At 47.2% G+C, this 21653-nt stretch overlaps 1 protein-coding gene across 12 annotated transcripts in view; it reads right to left on the bottom strand.

Annotated features, from left to right (window-relative positions):
• Nucleotides 1-21653, bottom strand: part of Atxn7l1 (ataxin 7 like 1) — a 228262-nt gene that overhangs the window by 107827 nt on the left and 98782 nt on the right. Inside the window, exon 4 of one of the 12 annotated variants that reach the window (XM_051144892.1) lies at nucleotides 15437-16682. The exons of the other annotated variants lie outside the window; for them this stretch is intronic. Coding sequence (XP_051000849.1) covers nucleotides 16597-16682 — 86 coding nt within the window. The 3' untranslated portion in view covers nucleotides 15437-16596. Of the gene's footprint in view, nucleotides 1-15436; nucleotides 16683-21653 lie in introns of those variants that run through there. 12 annotated transcript variants of the gene reach the window in all.

The following is a 21653-nucleotide window of genomic DNA, read 5'->3' as shown; positions in this document are numbered from 1 at the left end:
GGCCAGAGGTGACGTCACTGGCAAAGGGTGGCCTACAGCTAGAAGGCTTTGAGTTCTAATGAGTGGGTGGATTCCGATTCCCTGCTCGGTGATCTTTGTTGGAGACCTGGTTCAAGGTCATTTAATCACTTAATTGCTTTGAAAGGTCACTCAGACAATGAGAGAGGCCTTTACAAACCACAGGCTTCATGAGTTGATGCTGAAGAAGACACAGTGACTTAGAAGAGGGAGAGTGGCTAGGATCCTCGCACGGTAATCACATGGTACAAACTGTGCATGACAGAGGCATTTAAAATAACCTTCTAGCTGGCACTTTGTTGCTTACACAGTGAGGCGTTTTCTTACCCATTCAGTTTGGCCTTCAGGAAGTTCCTGCACTTGACATCACTCCGTGATGCTTCTCAGCACTAGCCAGTGTTCCTTCAGAGTGAGAGCAGTATCAGTCAAGCCACACTCCCAGCTCTGTGCGCCCTTGCACACCTGCCTCTGCACCTTGGCCACGGCTGCTTCCATTGTCAAGAAGTCCATGTGTCCATTTTTTTGGCCATCTAAACACCAAGGCTACTTCAAGGGAACTAGCGTTTTCAGTCCTCTCGCCCATCGCTGAGCCATGCCAGCATATGTGTGCCAAGTGTGTTGGTACTTCAGATTTGTTGACTGATTCAGTCTTCAAGACAACACTGGGAATTAGGCATTACTCTCATCTTTTGTTGGGTTGGGGTTTTTTTGTGGGGGTCATTGGGAAAACTAAAGTCCAATAACTTGCTGATATTTAGTAGCAGGGCTGGGATTTGAACTCAGGCAATTTGGCTCCAGCCCTTGTCCAGTATCATGCCTCTTGACCAATATGTGATCTGATGAGCTTCGCGCTTTTTGATCACCCCTACCTGACAACAAGCTTCTCTCTGAATGGTCGTGGGTCTACTATTCCACTGTCTCCACTAAGTCAAACTGAAACTCCTTTCTCAGAGGCTAGAGCTAAGTAGAATTGTCCATGAAACCTGGGGCATTTATTAGAAATCTTGAGGTCGCCGTGCTTGGTCGCCAGGGAGTGGCATTATTAGGAGGAGAGGCCTTGTTGGAGGAAGTGTGTCACTGTGGGGGTGGGCTTGGAAGTTTTCAAATGCTTAAGCCAGGCCCAGTCAGTCAATCTGTCAGTCAGTCTGTCTGTCTGTCTCTCCCCGCCCCCCTCTCCTGCTGCCTGCCAATCTGGATGTAGAACTCTCAGCTCCCTCTCCAGTACCATGTCTGCCTGCCTGCCACCATGCTTCCCACCATGATGACAATGGAGTAAACCCCTGAAACTGTAAGGCAGTCCCAATGAAATATTTTCCTTTATAAGAGTTGCTGTGGTCATGGTGTTTGTTTCTTCACAGCAATAGAACACTGACTAAGAGAGAGAGACACATGAACAGAGAGGAGGTAAAGGGACAGAATATGAATGGAAGAGAGGGAAGCCAAGGCCTGTGGTAGACACAGGGCCAGGTACTCAGCATTACCATTGCTGTGAGTTCCGCCCAATAGGGCTGCACAAAGCTAGGTTTGAATGCAGTGTTCCTTGTGCTGGAGCTAAATGGGAGTCGCAGGAGGCTGCTGTTTTGCTCAGCAGCTGTGACAGGACATATCTCAGCACTAGTTCCTGGCGGGTTAAGGAGCCAGGTCAGGCTGTTCCGATCACCACCTCTGTCTGTCAAAGAAATTAGCTCTCTAGGGCTCTACATGCCCCTCAGGGCGACATGGTGAGGACAGCTTCGCTCACTCAGGAATTTTTTTCCCCCACCTCAGAAGCCAATGGCCATTCACAGAATGTGCCAGGTGGTACCCATGTTGGGTGCTGGGGGCTTCTGACACACCAACCATCAATGTACCAACCATCAATTCTTACAGTGCCAAGGCAGGGGAGGGGGGAGGCTCAGCTTCCTTTCAGGACCCACTGAGAACACCCTGGTGGTTATATAGCTCCCTCCAAATCTGCCTGCTGACTTGGAGGAAATGGATCTTTCTGCCCCAGTAACAGCAAAATTGGTCTTTGCATCTGTGAAAATGATGCTCTCTGAGACAGCAATCCCGAACATTAATCAAGTATCAATCAGTGACACCTGTGGAAAATAGAGCTGCGTCTTTATTCCAGTTTGTTTGGAGCAGAGTGAGGGCTGATTTAGGAGGAAGCCTGTTACTGCGCCTCAACGCAGAAGGGTAGAGAGCGCGAGCTGCAGACCCTGGCTTCAGAGGTGCCTTTGCCCAAGAAGGCTGTGCTCATGCGCCTCCATTTTTCCATTCCTAAAATGAGAACTATGCACATCTCTCGGGTCACTGAGGAATAATATACAAAGACCCATGGGAACAGCCTGGCTCTCGGAGGCTCTGGGCGGTAGCAAAGATCTATCAGACACTGGAAGAATAAATCTACTGAAGAGAGGGGCCTTTCTCTAGCCCACATGTTGGCTTAGGATGTGCCCAGACCAGGGGAAAGGGAAGCTGAAGCCGTCTGTCTTACCCAGGGGCCTCTGCTGCCCAGTCCTTGCCCAGTGGGCTTCTCCTCCGTCTCTGCCTTTCTTTTCTTCCTCAGCACTTTCCACTTTTCTGTTACATTCACTCCATATTCCCAGCCTCAGATCTCACCACTCTCAGAAGCTTCCCACACCTCCTAAATGGATAAGCTGAACCCGAGAAAAACACTAGAGGAAAAACTCGAGAGCCTCTTTATAGCACCCCTGGCTTGTAACTTTCCAAAGTGTTAAGGCCAGGAGTGGCAAAGTAGACAAAAGACAGCCAAATGCAGCATAATCTTGGATTTAAATGACTTGTTTTGTTTTGTTTCTAACTTTGCTATAACACACGGTTGACAAAATGAAGTTTCCTGGTCTTGATCATTTTACTGTGTTATTTAAAAGAGTTATCTTTAATTTTAGGACATGCATATTCAAATATTTACTAAGTAAACAGATATAATACCTGAAACTTACTCTCAGTTTAGAGAAAATAAATGAATGGTGTATTAGATGCACCTACGCTTGTGTGTACATTATATGTGGAGGTGGTGTTTGTGCATTATATGGGGAGGTGGTGTTTGTGCATTATATGGGGAGGTGGTGTTTGTGCATTATATAGGGAGGTGGTGTTTGTGCATTATATGGGGAGGTGGTGTCTGTGCATTATATGGGGAGGTGGTGTTTGTACATTATATGGGGAGGTGGTGTTTGTGCATTATATAGGGAGGTGGTGTTTGTGCATTATATAGGGAGGTGGTGTTTGTGCATTATATGGGGAGGTGGTGTTTGTGCATTATATAGGGAGGTGGTGTTTGTGCATTATATAGGGAGGTGGTGTTTGTGCATTGTATGGGGAGGTGGTGTTTGTGCATTATATGGGGAGGTGGTGTTTGTGCATTATATGGGGAGGTGGTGTTTGTGCATTATATAGGGAGGTGGTGTTTGTGCATTATATAGGGAGGTGGTGTTTGTGCATTATATAGGGAGGTGGTGTTTGTGCATTATATGTGGAGGTGGTGTTTGTGCATTATATAGGGAGGTGGTGTTTGTGCATTATATGGGGAGGTGGTGTCTGTGCATTATATGGGGAGGTGGTGTTTGTGCATTATATGGGGAGGTGGTGTTTGTGCATTATATGGGGAGGTGGTGTTTGTGCATTATATGGGGAGGTGGTGTCTGTGCATTATATAGGGAGGTGGTGTTTGTGCATTATATAGGGAGGTGGTGTTTGTGCATTATATAGGGAGGTGGTGTTTGTGCATTATATGGGGAGGTGGTGTTTGTGCATTATATAGGGAGGTGGTGTCTGTGCATTATATAGGGAGGTGGTGTCTGTGCATTATATGGGGAGGTGGTGTTTGTGCATTATATGGGGAGGTGGTGTTTGTGCATTATATAGGGAGGTGGTGTTTGTGCATTATATGGGGAGGTGGTGTTTGTGCATTATATGGGGAGGTGGTGTTTGTGCATTATATGGGGAGGTGGTGTTTGTGCATTATATAGGGAGGTGGTGTTTGTGCATTATATGGGGAGGTGGTGTTTGTGCATTATATGGGGAGGTGGTGTTTGTGCATTATATGGGGAGGTGGTGTTTGTGCATTATATGGGGAGGTGGTGTTTGTGCATTATATGGGGAGGTGGTGTTTGTGCATTATATGGGGAGGTGGTGTTTGTACATTATATAGGGAGGTGGTGTTTGTGCATTATATAGGGAGGTGGTGTTTGTGCATTATATAGGGAGGTGGTGTTTGTGCATTATATAGGGAGGTGGTGTCTGTGCATTATATGGGGAGGTGGTGTTTGTGCATTATATAGGGAGGTGGTGTTTGTGCATTATATAGGGAGGTGGTGTTTGTGCATTATATAGGGAGGTGGTGTTTGTGCATTATATAGGGAGGTGGTGTTTGTGCATTATATAGGGAGGTGGTGTTTGTGCATTATATGGGGAGGTGGTGTTTGTGCATTATATGGGGAGGTGGTGTTTGTGCATTATATGGGGAGGTGGTGTTTGTGCATTATATAGGGAGGTGGTGTTTGTGCATTATATAGGGAGGTGGTGTTTGTGCATTATATAGGGAGGTGGTGTTTGTGCATTATATGGGGAGGTGGTGTTTGTGCATTATATGGGGAGGTGGTGTTTGTGCATTATATGGGGAGGTGGTGTTTGTACATTATATGGGGAGGTGGTGTTTGTGCATTATATGGGGAGGTGGTGTTTGTGCATTATATGGGGAGGTGGTGTTTGTATATTATATAGGGAGGTGGTGTTTGGATTACCGTCGCAACTGCTCCGTAAATTTTATATGTACTTGCTCCCTGAAGAAAAATGTCCCACAGTGGACAGGTTTCCCTTTTCCATCATGTTTGGTGTCATAGTTCTCCATGTGAATGGTGGATCAAGATCCTACTACCTTTCTCATACCATTCCTCATGCTAGAGAGGTAATGGAAGGTCCTGAAGGACTGACTAACTGAACCCTTCTAGAAGAGACAACCAAGCTCAGATGGGTCAGGCTAACTCCACCCAGCCAGTGTTGGAGCTGGCTCTGGAATCTAGGCACTGTTTCCTGCTCTTCGCAATATATGGCTGGGCAATCACCAGACTGCAAAGGCGTGACAGATGTGTGTGGCCTTTGGAGTCAGTGTCTGTCCACTCCAGAGAGACCACAGTCTAAGGAAGCTCTTTTCACCCCTCAGTCCTCAGGCTCTATGCAGCACCTGTATGCCAACCACTCTTAGACCTGCCTTTGTAAACCTGACTTCTGCCTGAAGTCCATACCGTGCATCCTGCTGCCAACTCTGGTTCACTAACCAGCACTGTTTATGTAACATGCGAAAAACCAAATGTTCAGCATGCCCCTGCTTTTCCTTATCTTGGGCTCAGAGTTCATCCATTCACTCAGTGAATGTAATCAATGATTACTTGCAACAAAACATCACATATTCTCTTATTAATATGCACAATTATTGTGGGTTTACATACCAGCCAGCACAATAAATTTATTTAGGAATATAGAGCTTGCAGAATTATTATTATTATTATAGTACTGGGAGGGAAAAAAGGTAAAGGGCCATTGCAAGGTACGATGGCTCAGTGGGTTAAAGGTGCTTACAACCAAACCTAATGACCTCAGCTTGACTCCAGGAATCCCATGTAGCAGGAGAGGAGTGACTCCCAAAAGTTGTCTTCTGACCTTTGACCTTCACATATGTGTGTGTATATATATATTTATATTATATATTATATTAATATAGTCTATATATATAAACATGAATAAATGTAATTTTTTAAGGGGGAAAAAAGAAGGAAGCAGAATGAGGAACTTTCTCTCTAACTTTGTTTTGATACATACTACATAGGCCAAACCGACTTTTGAACCCATGGCCATCCTCCTGCCTCAGCCTTCCAAGAAAAGGATCACAGGTGAGCACCATGACGTTTGGCAAGAATGAACAATGTTCTTTCTTTGTCTCTTTCTTTCTTCCTTTTCTTTCTATTTTTATTTTTCCTGAGACAGTTTCTCTGTGTGGCCTTGACTGTCCTAGAACACACTCCATACATCAGGCTGGCCTTGAACTCAGAGATTGCCTGCAGCCTCTTGTCTCCCAAATGCTGGGATTAAAGGTGTGCACCTCCACTGCCCAGTTTGGGAATAAAGAACGTTGACAAGAAGTTTGATGGTACCTGTGATTGGTTTTCTCTTTTTATTTCTTTTTATTCACACGTATGTCTCTGAATATATGCCACATGTACATGGGTGCCTATAGAAGCCAGGAGACAGTGTTGGATCCACTGGACCTGAGTTACAGGTGGTTGTGAGCCATCTGATGTGAGTGCTAGGAGGTGACCTTGGGTCCATTGTAAGAGCACTGAGTGCTCTTACCCACCGAACCATCTCTCCAGACCTGATTTTGTTTCCTTAAGCAATGCTTTTAGGCTTATTTTGCCTTTACTATGAAAGCTTAGGAGTTCTAGTCTCTGGAGTTGTTACTTATGGTGTGAGATTAGAGGTAGAAAGCTCACAATCGTGACACTCAGGACAGAGCCACAAGAGGGGCTAGGAAAACCCCACCCCAGCTATTAAGGACAAGATGAAGCTTCCCCTAGTGGACTTCTGAGGTAGCAGGTCTAAGATAGAGCCAGGAGACCAGCAGAGCTGCCACCTCTGCCACGAGGGACAAACCCATTGTTGAAGCCACTTTGGCAGAGTTCTAGACATACCACCCTTAAAACATGGCCTAGGTCACAAGGTTTCTCTCTGTACTTTAAATATAGTCTTCATGCACCCACTCTGCTGGGCTTGGCAGGAAATCTCTCAGCTGTTCACACAGGGGCCTTACATCATCCCCCAACATGCACTTGGACCTGGAATGTATAGCCCACATGTGCTTCAGAGGCTGTCTGCTGTGACTCCCAAGGAGTCAAGTCCCTACTTCCAGCCCCAGGGCCTCTTCTGCCATTAACCTGCCTGCCAGATTTTCAGACAATACATTTTGTAAACAGTTAAGCATAAAGAATTATTTTTTAAATGATACTCATCAATCACTCTTTTTGAAATATGTTTGTTCACTTCTCCTCAAAACAAAGCTGTCGGGCTGGAGAGATGGCTCAGAGGTTAAGAGCACTGGCTGTTATTCCCAATGGCCTGAGTTCAATTCCCAGCAACCACATGGTGGCTCATAACCATCTATAATGAGAGCTGGTGCCTGTATAAATAATAAATAAATCTTTAAAACAAACAAACAAACAAACAAAAACCCCAAAACAAAGGTGTCATTTGTCAGTGGCTCTTCCTCTTCCTGTTTGTCATCCTCATCTTCCTGTGGCTTTTAATCTGGGCCAGTCACTGGACTCTGGGTGGGTGAGGAGGCAGGTGAGAGGGACAGATCTTTTTATGCAGTTGTAGCACACACACAGAGGGAAAGACTGGTCACAACACACTACATGATAATGTCTCCGAGTTTGAGGCCCACAAACTCCAGCCAAGAAAACATAATGTGCCTAGTACCCCAGAAAGGCTTGGGCAGCTCATGCTTTAGTGTCCAGTGCTCAAATGTGAACTCTGTGGAGGAGGAAACTGGGCAGGGGAAAGGGTTAGCCAGTGGGGGAGACCGAGAGCAATGGGGACCTTACAGGCCTTGGCTAGAACCCTGTAACAAGCTGAAGATCTTATCACCTCTTGTGGCTTTTGACCTTGAACTTGATAGGAAAATCCTACAGCAGTCAGGGCTCTTTTCCTCAGAGCTAAACATACAACCCTGGCTAGGAGATGAAGCTGAAGAAGATTCCAGAAGACGACAGAGCATTTGCAGTCATAGTGGACAGTTCCGTGACAAGACACGTGTGGCAAAGTGGCTGCAGCTACTCTACTCTCCACGCCCAGTTCTCGCAAGATCTTCTTCCACAGCTTATCTCGGTGACAACCTGCAGGGCAGGGAATTCTGGAAAACGCAGTCAGTCTTGCCCCATGGACACCTGAGCACTGGGTTTCCAGCTGGGTTACTACACATCAGAACACAGGAGGCATGCCGGCTTCCCAGCTTCCTCCAACACGAAGCTGTGATTAGGAAGTTCTGTTAACTGAAAGCCTGATGCGAACCTCACTACTATCTCCACCTGGGTCCCTGGAAGACCAATTCTCCTGGCTCTTTGGTCCTAAGAGGAGCACAACATGTTCTCATTGTCTCTCCTTCCTTCCTTTTGGTGCTGCAGATGGCACCCAGGACCTCGCACTTATCCCTGCACTCCCCACCTGCTGTGTCTCTCAGTTAATGCAGCCACAGCCCCTCTGTAGTCCTCAGCACGGCACCTGCGTGTCCCCCATGACTGAGCCCTGGTGCCCTTTGGTGCTAAGTGGATTAGGAACAAGGAGTAGAAGATTCTACGGTCATCCTGATGTCATCAAGACTGTGGCAAATGACTCCCACATTTTCACTGCTAAGCTGCTAAATGAAACAGCTCTTTCGTGCAGGCACAAACTAATTAAGTGATTACGTACAGCAAAGTGGTCAGCGCACACTGAACTGCTGCAAAACAGCAACGGAGCTGGTGGGAGCTTGCACTTCAGGATCGCAGGTAGCTGAGCTGCAGCTGCTGAGTCCTCAAAGACAGCTGGAAGAGGAGCCACTGTGGAGGATCACAGAACAGGAAGCAGGAAAGAGCAGGGCTGGGCAGCACTCAGGCTCAAGTTCCAGTACTGATAAAAGTTTGTCACGTGACCTTGGGCAGGCCAGGTAGCTTCTCTATGCCCCAATCAGTCCTGGCTGAAGCCAGCTTTGTTGGGTCAATGACAACATCAGCAGAGACAACGGATCAGAAACTGTGCAGGAAGAAGAGCCGTGGTGGGAAGCCATGTCCATCCAACATTTACACACTGTTCATTCAAACTCAGGATCTCAGGCTTCCAGGCAAGTGCCTTTACCCACTGAGCCCCTGGGAAGGACTTTTCCAGTGAGGGCTGTTGAAGGATGAGACTGGCATAATAAAAATAAAGCCTTGGTGGGTCTGGAGCCATGGTTCTGCAGCTAAGAGCGTTTGCTGCTCTAGCAGAGAACCCAAGATTGGTTGCCAGTACCCATAAGTGGTGACTCACAACCATCTATAGCTCCAGTTTTAGGGGATCTGATGATGCCTTCTTTTGACCTTGGCAGGCACCAGGTACCCAAAACATAGTATCCAAACATACATACACACAGGCAAAACATTCAGACATATGAAATAAATCTGGAATAAGTTTTAAAAGAAGGCCTTTGGGATAAACTTGAAACTTTTTGTCTCTCTGTCTTTCTGTCTGTCTCTGTCTCCCCCTCCCTCCTCCTCCTCCTCCTTCTTCTCTCCTCTCTCTCTCTCTCTCTCTCTCTCTCTGTCTCTCTCTCTCTCTGCTCTTCTACTCCTGCTGTTGCCCATCTACTCTCTGTTACAGCAGACAGCAAGCAGAAAAGTGGAATCACCCACTCTGAACGCTCTTTCTGCTGAGAATCCTTCTGAGACCCACAACAGCAAGTCTCTCACGGACCTGCCAGAAATAGACAGGAAGCCTCGTGAGGATGGGCACTGGATCTTCATCCTTTTTATCTGTAGGAAGTTTGTTGGATGTGGGGCTGTAAGCCCCAGGTTGTATTTATAGCTTTGCCCCTGGAATGCCACTTTGCCCATCCTGAGCCTCAAACACCTCCTCTGGTTCCTGGGACTGCATGCAGTACAACTGAGTCACGGTGTGTGTAGACACTTCTAGGACCCCAAGTGCTGAGCACTTTTCAAGTGCTGCATATTGACTGGCTTTCTTGTCAAGGGCATGGAGGCAGCGAGTGGAAGGCCCAGGCTAAGATTCCCATGAAGACACACTCCGTGGTGGAGATGAGGTGATCACACATCCCCAGGACAGTGCAGAGTGGCAGGACACGCTTTCTCGCTACCCACCTCAGTAAGTCTACACAGTGCCTGCCAGTCTGGTCCCTTGTTTATGGCTTCCATTTGTCTATCCAACACAGGTTTACTGAGTACCTACTATGAGATCTGAGTGACAGCAAAACATCTTCCCATAATCTAGCCTGTTCATTTTCCACACAGGCATGGGCTCAGACATGCCTGTTAAGGAGAGGACAGCCAGTAGGTTCCAGGCAGCTCACTGAAAGCTCCACATGTTGCATTTTTGTGAGATTCTAGATTTCAACTGAAAAAAATATTAGGAAGTTCAGGTGATCCCTGGAAAGAAGTATAAGAAAAGGTGAAACGCTGCCCTTCCCCTCTGAGGCCCTTTCTGTGGGTCACCTCAGGTTTTCAGGGCCTCGTTCATCATCACCCGACTCCCCCCTGAACCATCCACCCATCTTACTAAAACCTCGGTGGTGGATCCTCACCTAACGGGGACGAAGGCCTTAAAGGGACCATGCACGAGCCGGAAGGAGGGTCATTTCAGAGGGACACTAAAACCACAGCCTTCGGAGAGCCACTCCCAGTAGCCTGGCATTTGCAAGGACAAGAGAGGCAATAGGAGGTTGGTCTGTCCCCTAACAAATACCACTGCTAAGGATGAGTGAAGGTCCAAAGGGGTATAGCAGTGAGCAGGGGGGAGGCCTGCGAGGGTCCAGTTTTGATTTAGGAGAGGTGGCAGTGCAGGCTAAAGAAATAACCACCTAATACGTCCCAAGGAGCAGAGACGTTTATGGCAGCCACAGCTCAGAGAAGCTTCATGAACAGGCTTCTTTCTACGCTGCTGACCCTGGCAGCAGACAAAGCCCATGGAGAGCTTCCAGGGGAGCTTCTAACTCCTCTCAATGAGAGAACAGAGATGCATTTTATTCTATGATGATACTCCCAAAGCCAAAAGTCTTGAAAAATAGGTCATGAGATCACCATATGGACTCCATTAAAACAAAATCAAAACAAACAAACAAACAAACAAAAAACAAAAACAACTTGGGGAAATAAAAAGCAAAGGTACCACACTAATACAGACAAAGGTACAGACACCTTCATAAGCCACACAACCAACGGGACAGATCTGGGACAGTCCCCTGGGCTAGAGTGTGTTGGCTAGGACACTAGGAGCTAGCTACTCCCTGTGAAGAAGCCATTTGCAGTCTTCAGAATTCACGTTGCTTCAGGCATTGCCACCAAGGGGCAGAGCATTAGACACTGAGCCGCTCTTCTCTTTTTTTTACACACCTTGGCTTGGTATATTTGGTTTTGAGACAGTCTCCCATTGTAGCTCACACTGGCCTGGAACTCAGAAGTCCTCCTCCTTCAGCCACTTGAGAGCTGGGATTAGAGGCGTGAAACCACCACGTATATAGCCTTTACAGTTCCGATCATCTACGTCTTCCCTAACAAATGGATCTATTAAAGACTGTGCCACCGAACCCGTAGTTTCCAATATGGCCATGTGCACTCAATTTTAATGGTAATATCAGATGAAAACCATTGTTTCCCAGCCAGGTTCTATTTAGAAAATATTTTTTAAATGTATTTATTGTATGTGCATTGATGTTTTGCCTGTATGTATGTCTGTGTAGGGCTGTCAGATCTTGAAGTTACAGACAGTTGTGAGCTGCCACTCTTTTTAATTAATTAATTTTATTCACTTTACATCCCCATTGCAGCCCCCTCCCTCCCTCCTCTCCTCTTGGTCCCACTTCTTAACAGATAAGCCATCTCTCCAGCCCTGCCAGCCACGTTCTTAAGGGTAAGATAACCAGTGGTCATTGTTTTCTCAAGATTGTGTGGACCAAGGGATCCTTCACCATAGAGGTAAGACAGGGAAGAAAGCAGGGCCAGGGGATCCTCTGTGGAACTAGAGATGTGTGTGTGTGTGTGTGTGTGTGTGTGTGTGTGTGTGTGTGTGTGTGCGCGCGCGTGTGTGTGTGTTACTTTCTGCAATTGGAAGTGGTCAGGGAAATGCATCTCCACATCGTCTTCCAATAAAGTCTGCTCCAATAGGAAGCACACCTGTAACGGGTGTTGGCTCCCATGATCCTCCAGGGTCCACAATTGTATATATTAGGTTTCATCAAACAGAATTACATAATAAGGAAGCTGATGCAGCAAAAGCCTACAGAATCTAAACCACTACCCAGGCTCACCAAATGTACTGAATATAAAGTCTAGATGAATGGGCTATTAAATCTGGACATTTACTTAGGGTTTTGAGTAAGGAAAGCAAGTGTTAAGAATTTTTTTTTTCCTTTCTCTAATCTCAGCGGGCAGTCCCACAAACACAATTACCAGCACTTTTGAAAGGTCTTATCAAATACCAACTTAATAAAAAGCCCATCTACTTAATGGTGACCTCTAGACACCCCTAATAAGTCCACAGCCTTAAATTATATACTACTAAGCCACAGCATCCACACAGTGAACAAAATAAGTGAGTTGTTCTAGGAGTCTGTCCTAGGTGGCAGAGCTCTTACCATTTAAAATTGAGCATGTATGGGGTGGACTTGCAGAGGGGCACAAAGAGTTCCCAAACGGGAATTTGATGAAAAAAGATGCAATTATTAAGGTGCTTTTCAAATTCAATAGGCTACTGAAATTATCTTCAAATATTTATTACAGGATTAGTGGTGCGGCCAAAGAAGAACCTTAAACAACCAGGGAGGCATAGTAGAAGTTAGGCCTAACTGGTCACTGGCCAGGGCTCTGCTCTTATTTCCTTCCTTGGTTCTCCCAAGGACTGTGTCTGTAAAAGAAACCTGGCTTGCAACGCCTCCTGCCAGCTCACAGTGGAGAAAGGGTGTGGGCAGGAGGCACGAGACTAGAGAAAGTACTAAATGCAAATTTGACAGGCAGACGATTTCTTTCCTGAGCTCTGGAGTTTTAAAAATCTGCTTGCAAGACTGAGTTCCTGCTCTAAGAGCGTAGATGGTAAAAGATTTCCAATCCTGACTTTATAATGCTCTAGGGTACAGCCCAATGATTACAATATGTGCGTTTAAAATTCTCAAAGCCAAATTAATCTCAATTCCCGTTCACTGAAAGGGCGAATATCACTCAAAAGCTCCCTCGCCTTAGCTGTTGTCCTAGTGCGCCATCTGAAAGCTGTAGAAGCACTTCCTGGAGTCTCTTCTTCAGCCTGGGCTGGGTAAGGCTGCGACCCAGGCGGTTCATGTCAAAGCTCTTTTCTCTCCCTTCTAGGGGCAGTCTCTAACTCACTAGGAATTCCAGAATTCTCTGAGTTCTTTCCTCTCCCTGCCCCCTTGCCAGGCCTTCTCCAAGGCTCTCTTGGATCCTGTCTCTGAGCCCAGCAGTGATGCCTGCAGGCAATCCAGAGCTTATCAGGGGAATAAACCTATTATGACTTCTATCAGCTCACTTCTCACGCCTGGTGAGCTGGGCTAAGTGTGCTGCATGCAGTAAGGCGTTTAATCCTCGCTCGAACTCTCCGGAAAAGCATGACATACTCATTTTCCACCCACAAGAAGGCTTAAGCTCAAGTAGAAGCACAGTTAGCCAAGGTGAGCTGAGCAGCGAACCCAGCTGCAAACCTGGTTCAGGAAGTTCTGAGAGATCACTTGCTTCTACCTGAAGCCGGAGGTTTGGCCTTCTGTTTCTGAGCAACGCAAGAGTGCTGTTCCTTCAGTAGAGACTAGGAGGACCAGTCAGGGGTTACTCCCCAATGCTGCTGCCCCACCAGCAGCAATCCCTGATCTGCTGGGCTCGGACCTACACTATCCTGGGAGGTGGTGGGCCTTCCTACTGACTGATGGGCTGGGGCCATTGGTACACTTCCTTGTCAGTCTGTGAGCATCAGTCCAAAGGCAATGGCCTCATCTGCTGATAAGACCAGGGCTGTCAAGGAGAGTCCTTGATCTGGGAGATGCTCTTGAGCCATCCATCCCTGCTGAGGAGTACTCCAACTTGCTTAAAAGCCTGTCTGAAGACTGCCTCTTTTTTTCAGTTCAGGCTTGGGCCCAGCAGTGCAAGGCTACTGGGCTATGGGTCACTGGCCTGGGAAAAGATTAATGTTGCTCTCAGGGAGGAATAGTGGGTTATGGAGGTAGCACATCCCACATGCTTGGTCCCTTCAGCATGCTCCCGTGTCCTTCCCTGCTTCTCAGCTAAGTGCAGATAGATATCCCTAGAAATCCCTAACAAGAGACCAAACAGTTAAGGTTGCTTGGTCTTGAGTGTTTAGACTCCAACATTACGAGCTAAATAAACCTGTTTTCCTTACAAGGTACCAAGACCCAGGTATTTTGTTATAACTATAGGCAAAGGGTAAAGATACCCATCAATCCACCTTTTATACTACCAGTCATGAAAATAAAATATCTGCAGGGATTTTCCTCTAGTCTGTTCTCACCTTTTTCCCCTCCTGGACCTACTACAACCAACCATATTTGGAGCCAAGAGACTTCATGTACTTGTCATGTGCTTTTTTTCAGAGTCATCTGTGAGATGACAGGTGTAGGGCCATGTATGCCCAGCCACGTATTCTCAAGACCCCCCACAAAGACGCAGTAGACCAGCTGCTTGAGTGTCCATGTAGGTAGAGTGGGCAATCAAAAGGGCCGGAACTTCAGCCATCGAGAGAGAGAGAGAGAGAGAGAGAGAGAGAGATGTGTGTGTGTGTGTGTGTGTGTGTGTGTGTGTGTGTGTGTGTGTGTATGGTGGTGGTGGGGCGTGGGGGAGGGAGTGTGTGTAGATAATCACACATGACTTACCCCAGGAGGGTGGCAGCGGTAGAGAGTGGGATGTGACCAAAGAGGAAAAACAAAAGCAAATCCATAAACATTACAGGCATGTGTGACATACCACAAATCCCTGTCCACACCTACAAGCAGCAATCTTACCAGAACACAGGGAGTTAAAGATGTAACCAGTTTTGAAACTGAAACCAATTATCCATGGCAATGTATTAAATAAGGAGGGTTTCTAGGCCTTATTAAAGTGAATGTTTAGTGCATTTTCTCAGCCTCAGACATCCACTTCTTCACTTGTCAGCACCTGCTGGCAGCAGCTGGAGGAACTGCACCAATTTTGCTGTATGTGCAAATCAATTTGATTTCTCCCCCAAAGACAAAAATCGGTAAAGTAATTAAGCTATAACGAAGGCATGTCATTGACAGCGCAGACATGAAGAGGCTGAGGAGGAGTGGCCCTGAGGTCACCAGTGACTTCTTTCTGCCTAGGTTAAGTGATTTTCACCAGGATTTTTCCTGCCAGTCCCATCAGTGTGGGGCACAGGATAGGGTCAATGAGTGCCTCCCCTCCAAGTCTCTGGCTCTTTGGCCTCCTTCTCACTTGCACCAGCTCCATAACTGTTAATATGTCCACTCATCCACTGGCCTATCCATCCATCAGTCCATCCACCCACCAACCCAGTCATCCATTTACCCATCTATCCACCTACTTATCCACCTATCCGCCAGCCACCCCTCTATACATCCATCCATCCATCTGTCCACCTACTAATTGATCCATCCATCTATCCATCCATTTAATCAGAATCTATCCATCCACCATCCATCTAATAGATATTTGAGAAGAACTCAATGTATAGGCACCTAGAGAGTAACAGTATATTTATATCTGGTTTAACAGTCAAAAATGCTTTTGTATACATTATTTCATGAAATTATCACAATGACCATACAAGGTGGCTGTTAGTATCACAGGCTGATAGGCAAGGGACACAGATTCTAAAGGACTTATAACTTACTAAAACAACATAGCCAGCAGGTGTCAGGGTCTGGACATAAATTCAGGGTTTCATTCCGTTAAAAATTGGTAACAGTGCTCTTCTAGAAACTGGTCTGTGTAATTTTTCTATTTGTCTTGTTTGCTGTTACTAACTAAATGCCATGATCCAATCAACACATATAGGCTCTAAGGGGTATAAACACCAAGTTTCTGCCCTAACAGAACTTGTGTTGTAGTTAGGGAAACAGACATTAAAACATATGTTCACACAATAAATATTTGTTTTCAACACATGAGGGAATACTCGTCTAGATGTGAAAATTAGGGACGTTTCCAAGAGGAAGTAATCATTAAGATGTATTCCGAAGGATGAGTCAGAGTTTGAGGAAGGGGGGATGAAAGAAAACCATCATTAGGGAGGGGAGAGCATGTGCAAAGGCCCTATGGCAGGAAGACCCAGTGTGAGGAGAATTTCAGGCCGGGTGCTCTGGCATGTGGAAGGGAGCCTGGCCCAGGCTGTGCTTCAGACCACACAGCCATGATAACGGTTTTCAGTTTCAGCTTAAGAGCAAGGGGAAGCCACAAGTCACGGGAAGGACACGATCAACTCTGATTTGGATTCTGATTTTGGTGTGCAGAGGATGGGTTGTAGAGGAGCAAGAGTGGAGGCAGGGAAAACAGCTGGAAGGCGTTGGCAGTTGTCCGGGTGAGGCGTGATGACAGCTTGGACGTGCGTGGTGGCGGTGGGAATGGAGAGAAGAGCCCCGATAGGTGCCCCCTGTTCTGCTCAAGCCCACTTCCTCTCCAGACCCTGTCACCACAGTGTGCTCACGAATTCGCAGTACATGGAAGCTTGTCCACAATTCGGGGCTCTCTGCTGGAGTCTCCTCTTCCAGGAAGCCTTCCGCAGACAAAGCCAGTCCCTGCGCGATCTTTCGGAAGCTGTCTTCTGCACTGCGCATGCTCACACCTGACGCTGCTCTAGGGGCTGGCGGCTCTCTGTTCCACTCCAGGAGATGCTTGCATTTCTCTTGCTGTCTTGCTTTCTCCCTTTGGAAAGTAAATGCTTTGTTGGCATTTGCTGAATGGTATCAACAGGACGCCTCTGGAAATTACATTTGTCAATGATTGCTCATGCCAACTGTCTTCCCCCACCACATTAAACACTGGCCGCTTACATCTGCCTTCATGATCAAGTTCTAGCAAAACGCATGTCCTAGTTTCCCCATTATTTCCTCTCAGCTCGTTTCCATATATTATTTTTTAAGCAGAAAGCCATTCCAGGGAGAAAGGAGTGGGGTGGGGAGGGGGCAGGAGTGTAATTAAACAGGGGCGGTCTGACTGGAATTCCTATACCTTTTAATGGGGTATTTGATTAATCCTTTCTACAGACCCCATTATTCATGCTGTGATGAAATCTCATTTTATAGCTCTTAATACATGGACCCAATTTATCCACATCACATTGTATTCTAATACTTGTCACCCAAGTTATTAGCTATCTCCTTCTCAGTGTAAAACCATCAGCAAGTTTGATTAGCTTATTCCCTAGGGATGGTGGGGAGATAAGAGACACACAGAAAAGCATGAGCACGGATGGCTGTGTCCTCAGAGCACTGCTACTAAGCACCCTTTGAAGAAGCCAGGGTGACCATCGTGGACCTCCTCGCCTCCCACCATGGGAAAAGCTCTCAGTAGAACCCAGAGACCTTGGTTACAAAGGGTTAACTGCAGGTCCCTCTGGAGCCCAGTCAATCTCCTAAATGGGACCAGTCTTGGGTCTTCCTCATATCCTCCTCCCCAGGCCAGAATGCCCTCTTATTTACTCCAGGACCCCTCTTGTGCCAGAGTTCCGACCCTCCTGAGCACTGGAGGGCAGGCTTGATGCTGGCTGCTGCTCTTGCAGGGTAGAGCTGGTTCTCTCAGCAGCTTCCCCCTTCCTCCTCTCAGGAATAAATCACAGCTGGATGCAAGAGGCTCATCCTTGGGGAGATGCCCTTGCCCTTGTGACACAGAGCTTCACTCCCCATCCCCCACCATATGAGTGTGTACAGACGTGTGCTGTACTTACAGAATCACTTCTAACAAACACAAAAGCAAAGTGGCACTGTCTCAGCCCCAAGGCTCCCTCTCTGCCCTAGGGAAAGTCAACTGCTTCGTTATGAACAGCTCTGTAGATGTTAGCTATCCATGCCGAGCCGCTCACAGGCACCCTTTGCAAACTTTGTAAATTTTGTAAAAGGCAGGAAAAGTGACCAGTCCCTGTCTGAGGAACTCCAGCAGCCAAGTCCCTCCCTCAGACCTCTCTGCCATAGCAGTGTTTCCAGCCTCTGTAACTGTCACAAGGCTCATCTCCAGACCCTCAATAGGACCCTTCCCGGATTGTTGCTAATTTTAGGTGAAAAGTCTGAACAAAACCCCACCAATCCCTGAACTCCCTAAACTCAAGACTTGAAATACCATTAATCCTCACCCTGGAAATCTCTGCCCTAAAAACCCACCCCCTAAGAAATCCTATATAAAGGTGGTCTTTGCTCAGTTCCTTGCTGTCGTTTCCCAGGAGCAGGGGCATCCAACCCTGGATTTGTCCCTCCACACTCTGAGCCCTCCAATAAATCTCTCTGCCTGATGTGACTCTGTCATTGGAAGAAACGAAGAAGCAATGAAGAGAAGAAGGGAAGAAGCGAAGATGTGGAGCAGGGCTGAGGCTCCTGGGCTCCTCAGCTCAGCTGGGGATACTTTCCCCTGGGAGCTGCACCACCTCCGCTGAGGAGACCTCCTCTCAGAGCTGTGTGGTTCCTGGGCTCCCCAAGTCCCAGGACACCCTTCCATCCAAGCAGAACGGTCAGCAGTAGAGAGGATTGGTGAACTGAGAACAAGGAATTGAGGCTTCCAGGCAATAGCCAGGCAAGTGAGCCATCAAGGAAACCGGTCCCCTACTGGTCACATCTTCAGGCGACAGCTTGTAACCTCATGAGAGACGTGGAGCCAGAACTACCTAGCTGTCTAGCCCACAGAAGTGTTCAAGACTATACATTTTCATCACTCATCACTGGTGAATGTTGAGAGTTTCTGTTATACAGCAGCTTGGTACTCATACACACTGTCCACCTCAGGGCAAGGTCCCCAGTGAGCTCCTTCTTAGGTTCTACATCATCTCCTTTATGTCCAGGAAGCCTGGTCTTTGGAATACTCTCGTCCCTGGCCTCTCCAGTATGTCCACACATCCTCATAGTCTCCCAGGAGAAGAGGCTGGAGGGAGGAATCCCACCTCCTTGCTTGCCATCCTGAGTGACACCTGGCATAAGGAGGATGACTTTCTGGAGAGGGCAGGCTTCTTTGGGCCACAAAACTCCCTCTTGTTTCTGAATTCTGGGGCCAAATGACATCAGTCAGGCCCAGAGCCAAATGAGAAGTTTTGCAGACAACATGTTCCCTTTAGTTATTACAGGCTCATATCCTGTGTCCTCTCTGCTCATGGGCAACTATCCGAGAAAGGTCACATCTCTTTTGACTTTTGCAGGGAAATGCATCTGGTACAGAGTGGGTGGTGGTGGTCCACAATCGGATGGAGATGAAATTGGGCTTACATGTTGCAAGGTGTACCACTATACTCCAGCTGACAAAGCAAGCATAGGCTGTCATGAGGGAGGTGACACCTGGCTATCCACCATCTCTTATAGTACACAAGGGGCAAAATGTAGTTGGTGTTTGTTACTCCCTCACCTCGTGTGTGTGTGTGTGTGTGTGTGTGTGTGTGTGTGTGTGTGTATGTGTGTCTGTGTGTGCCTGTGTGTGTGTCTGTGTGTGTGTTTCTTGTATCCTAGGCCAGCCTCCAACATGAAATACAGCTGAAGATGACCTTGAACTTCCAACCTTCCTGCAGTGCTGACACTGACCCAAGCCTAGTGCATGCCAGGCAAGTACTCTATCAACTGAGCCCACTCGTTAAAACAAAACAAAACCCAACACTACCACAAAAAAACAAAACAAAACACCAACGTGCTTTTCCATTTGGTGAAATCCCCATGATTGTTCTACAAAATCTACCTCTGTTCTGAGAGGCACTGACTTAGAAGACCTGGGGAAGGGAAGGCATCTGAGTAGTGACAGGTCCTCACAGCAGTGTGTCCTCAAAGCACAGTGCTAGGCACATGCACACATTCATAGCGCAGACTCATGGAAAGGCAAATTCAAGTTGGGGCCCAGGGATTCACTTTCACTAGCTAATTCACTAGTGTTCTGATTCTTGTCTACAGGGTGAGCAGCATGAGGTTTAATTATTCACTCACCCATTCATTCATTCATTCAGAAGACAGTGACAGAGTGCCTACTATGCCAGACACTGAGCTCCAGGGCACTGACAAGACAGGAAGGAATGCCTTCCTTGAGACCTGCACTGCCTTTCTTCTCTTGCTTTATGACAAAGCCTGCCAAGATTGGGGAAATCCCAGGATGCAAAATCAAGGGCTGGGAGTCATAGGGAATTCTTTCCCTGGACAGGAGGCACACCAAAACTGTCCCCTACGATCATCCTGTCAACACAAGCAGCCTTTCTAAAGTCAAAGAATGTGCTTTTCTAGCCTGCATGATGATTGTAGCGCACATGAAATACATGGCTGCTTTAGGGACCGCTATGGCATATGCTCATGTTCATTTTTTAATAAACCAGCTTGTTGTTCCTCTAGTTTCCAGGAAGTGGGTGCTTGCCCCCTCTTTTTTCTACAAGTCTAAATACAATCTGACAGCCAAGACGCCTGGTGTGCTTTCTATGGCGAGGCTCTCATTTACTCACTCTGCCCTTCCCCCATTCTACAAGTGGATATAGCAAACACAGACTCCATAGATAGAGACACAAGAAGCAGGACCAGCAAATTCAGAGGCAGAGGGATCATATCTATGCAAATGGCTTGCAACACACAGCCGTTGGGAGTGGGCACAAGGCTTGCCTAACTAAGCTCCTGTAACCCACATAGCCCTCCTTTACCTCCGATAAGGAATGCCTTCCCTGAGGCCTGCGCTGTTTCGTCTCTTGCTTTATGACAGGGCCTGTCAAGATTTGGGGAAATCCAAGGATGCAAATCCAAGGGCTGGGAGTCACACACTGGTCACGCAGAGATTAGCGATTAGCTGAGAGGCCTTTGCATCTCCCAGAGAATAACTGGGTGCTTTTATATAGCCATGGGACCCAAAGTCTGTGGGGCCTGACTAGAACACCTTTCAGCATCCTTCAAGCTTCTCTAGAGGTTGCGACTGGAGGGAACGGAAGCATGCCCGCCTAGCCCCCCCAGCTTTCCATAATCAAGGCTTTTTTAAAACAGAAAGCCCAGCCTCTTTCTATTTTTAATTCAGGAATGCTTGTTGGCTTTTTGCTGAGACATTGATTTGATTAGTAGCTTTCTGTGGAACTACAGACACGAGACGTTGAGCTCACAGGCGGGATGATTCACTTCAGGGTTCTGCAGTGAGAAACGTTACCTATCAATGGCGCACTGGAGGCTGGGAGATTCTGAGAAAGCATTTCCTGCCTGCATAGAAATGGAGCAAGCAATGAAGAAATGTGCTTACGGCTACAGTCATGAAGCCGGAGACCACCCCAAGGGCACACTCTATATAGAAGTAGAGTAGATGCCCCTGCATCCATACACTATCTCATTTTTCTTTTTTCTTTTTTTCTTTTTGGTTTTTCGAGACAGGGTTTCTCTGTGTAGCTTTGGCTGCCCTGGACTCACTTTGTAGACCAGGCTGGCCTCGAACTCACAGCGATCCACCTGCCTCTGCCTCCCGAGTGCTGGGATTAAAGGCGTGTGCCACCACGCCCAGCTCATTTTTCTACCTGTGACAGGGACAGTGTTGGAAGAGACTCAAAAGATGACAAATTGCTTGTGGCTTTACAGGAGCTGTTGAGGCTAGGTGCATGCCCAGGGCGGGGACTGGATTGTGTGCCAGGAGCCGACATGTCTCCCCGTTATATCATCACATTTTGGCAAACACCCTCCAGCAAATGACCAACGTCGCCTT

The sequence above is a fragment of the Acomys russatus genome, chromosome 1, assembly GCF_903995435.1.
Source record: "Acomys russatus chromosome 1, mAcoRus1.1, whole genome shotgun sequence".
Lineage (NCBI taxonomy): Eukaryota > Metazoa > Chordata > Mammalia > Rodentia > Muridae > Acomys > Acomys russatus.
This window is presented reverse-complemented; position numbering and strand designations above follow the sequence as displayed.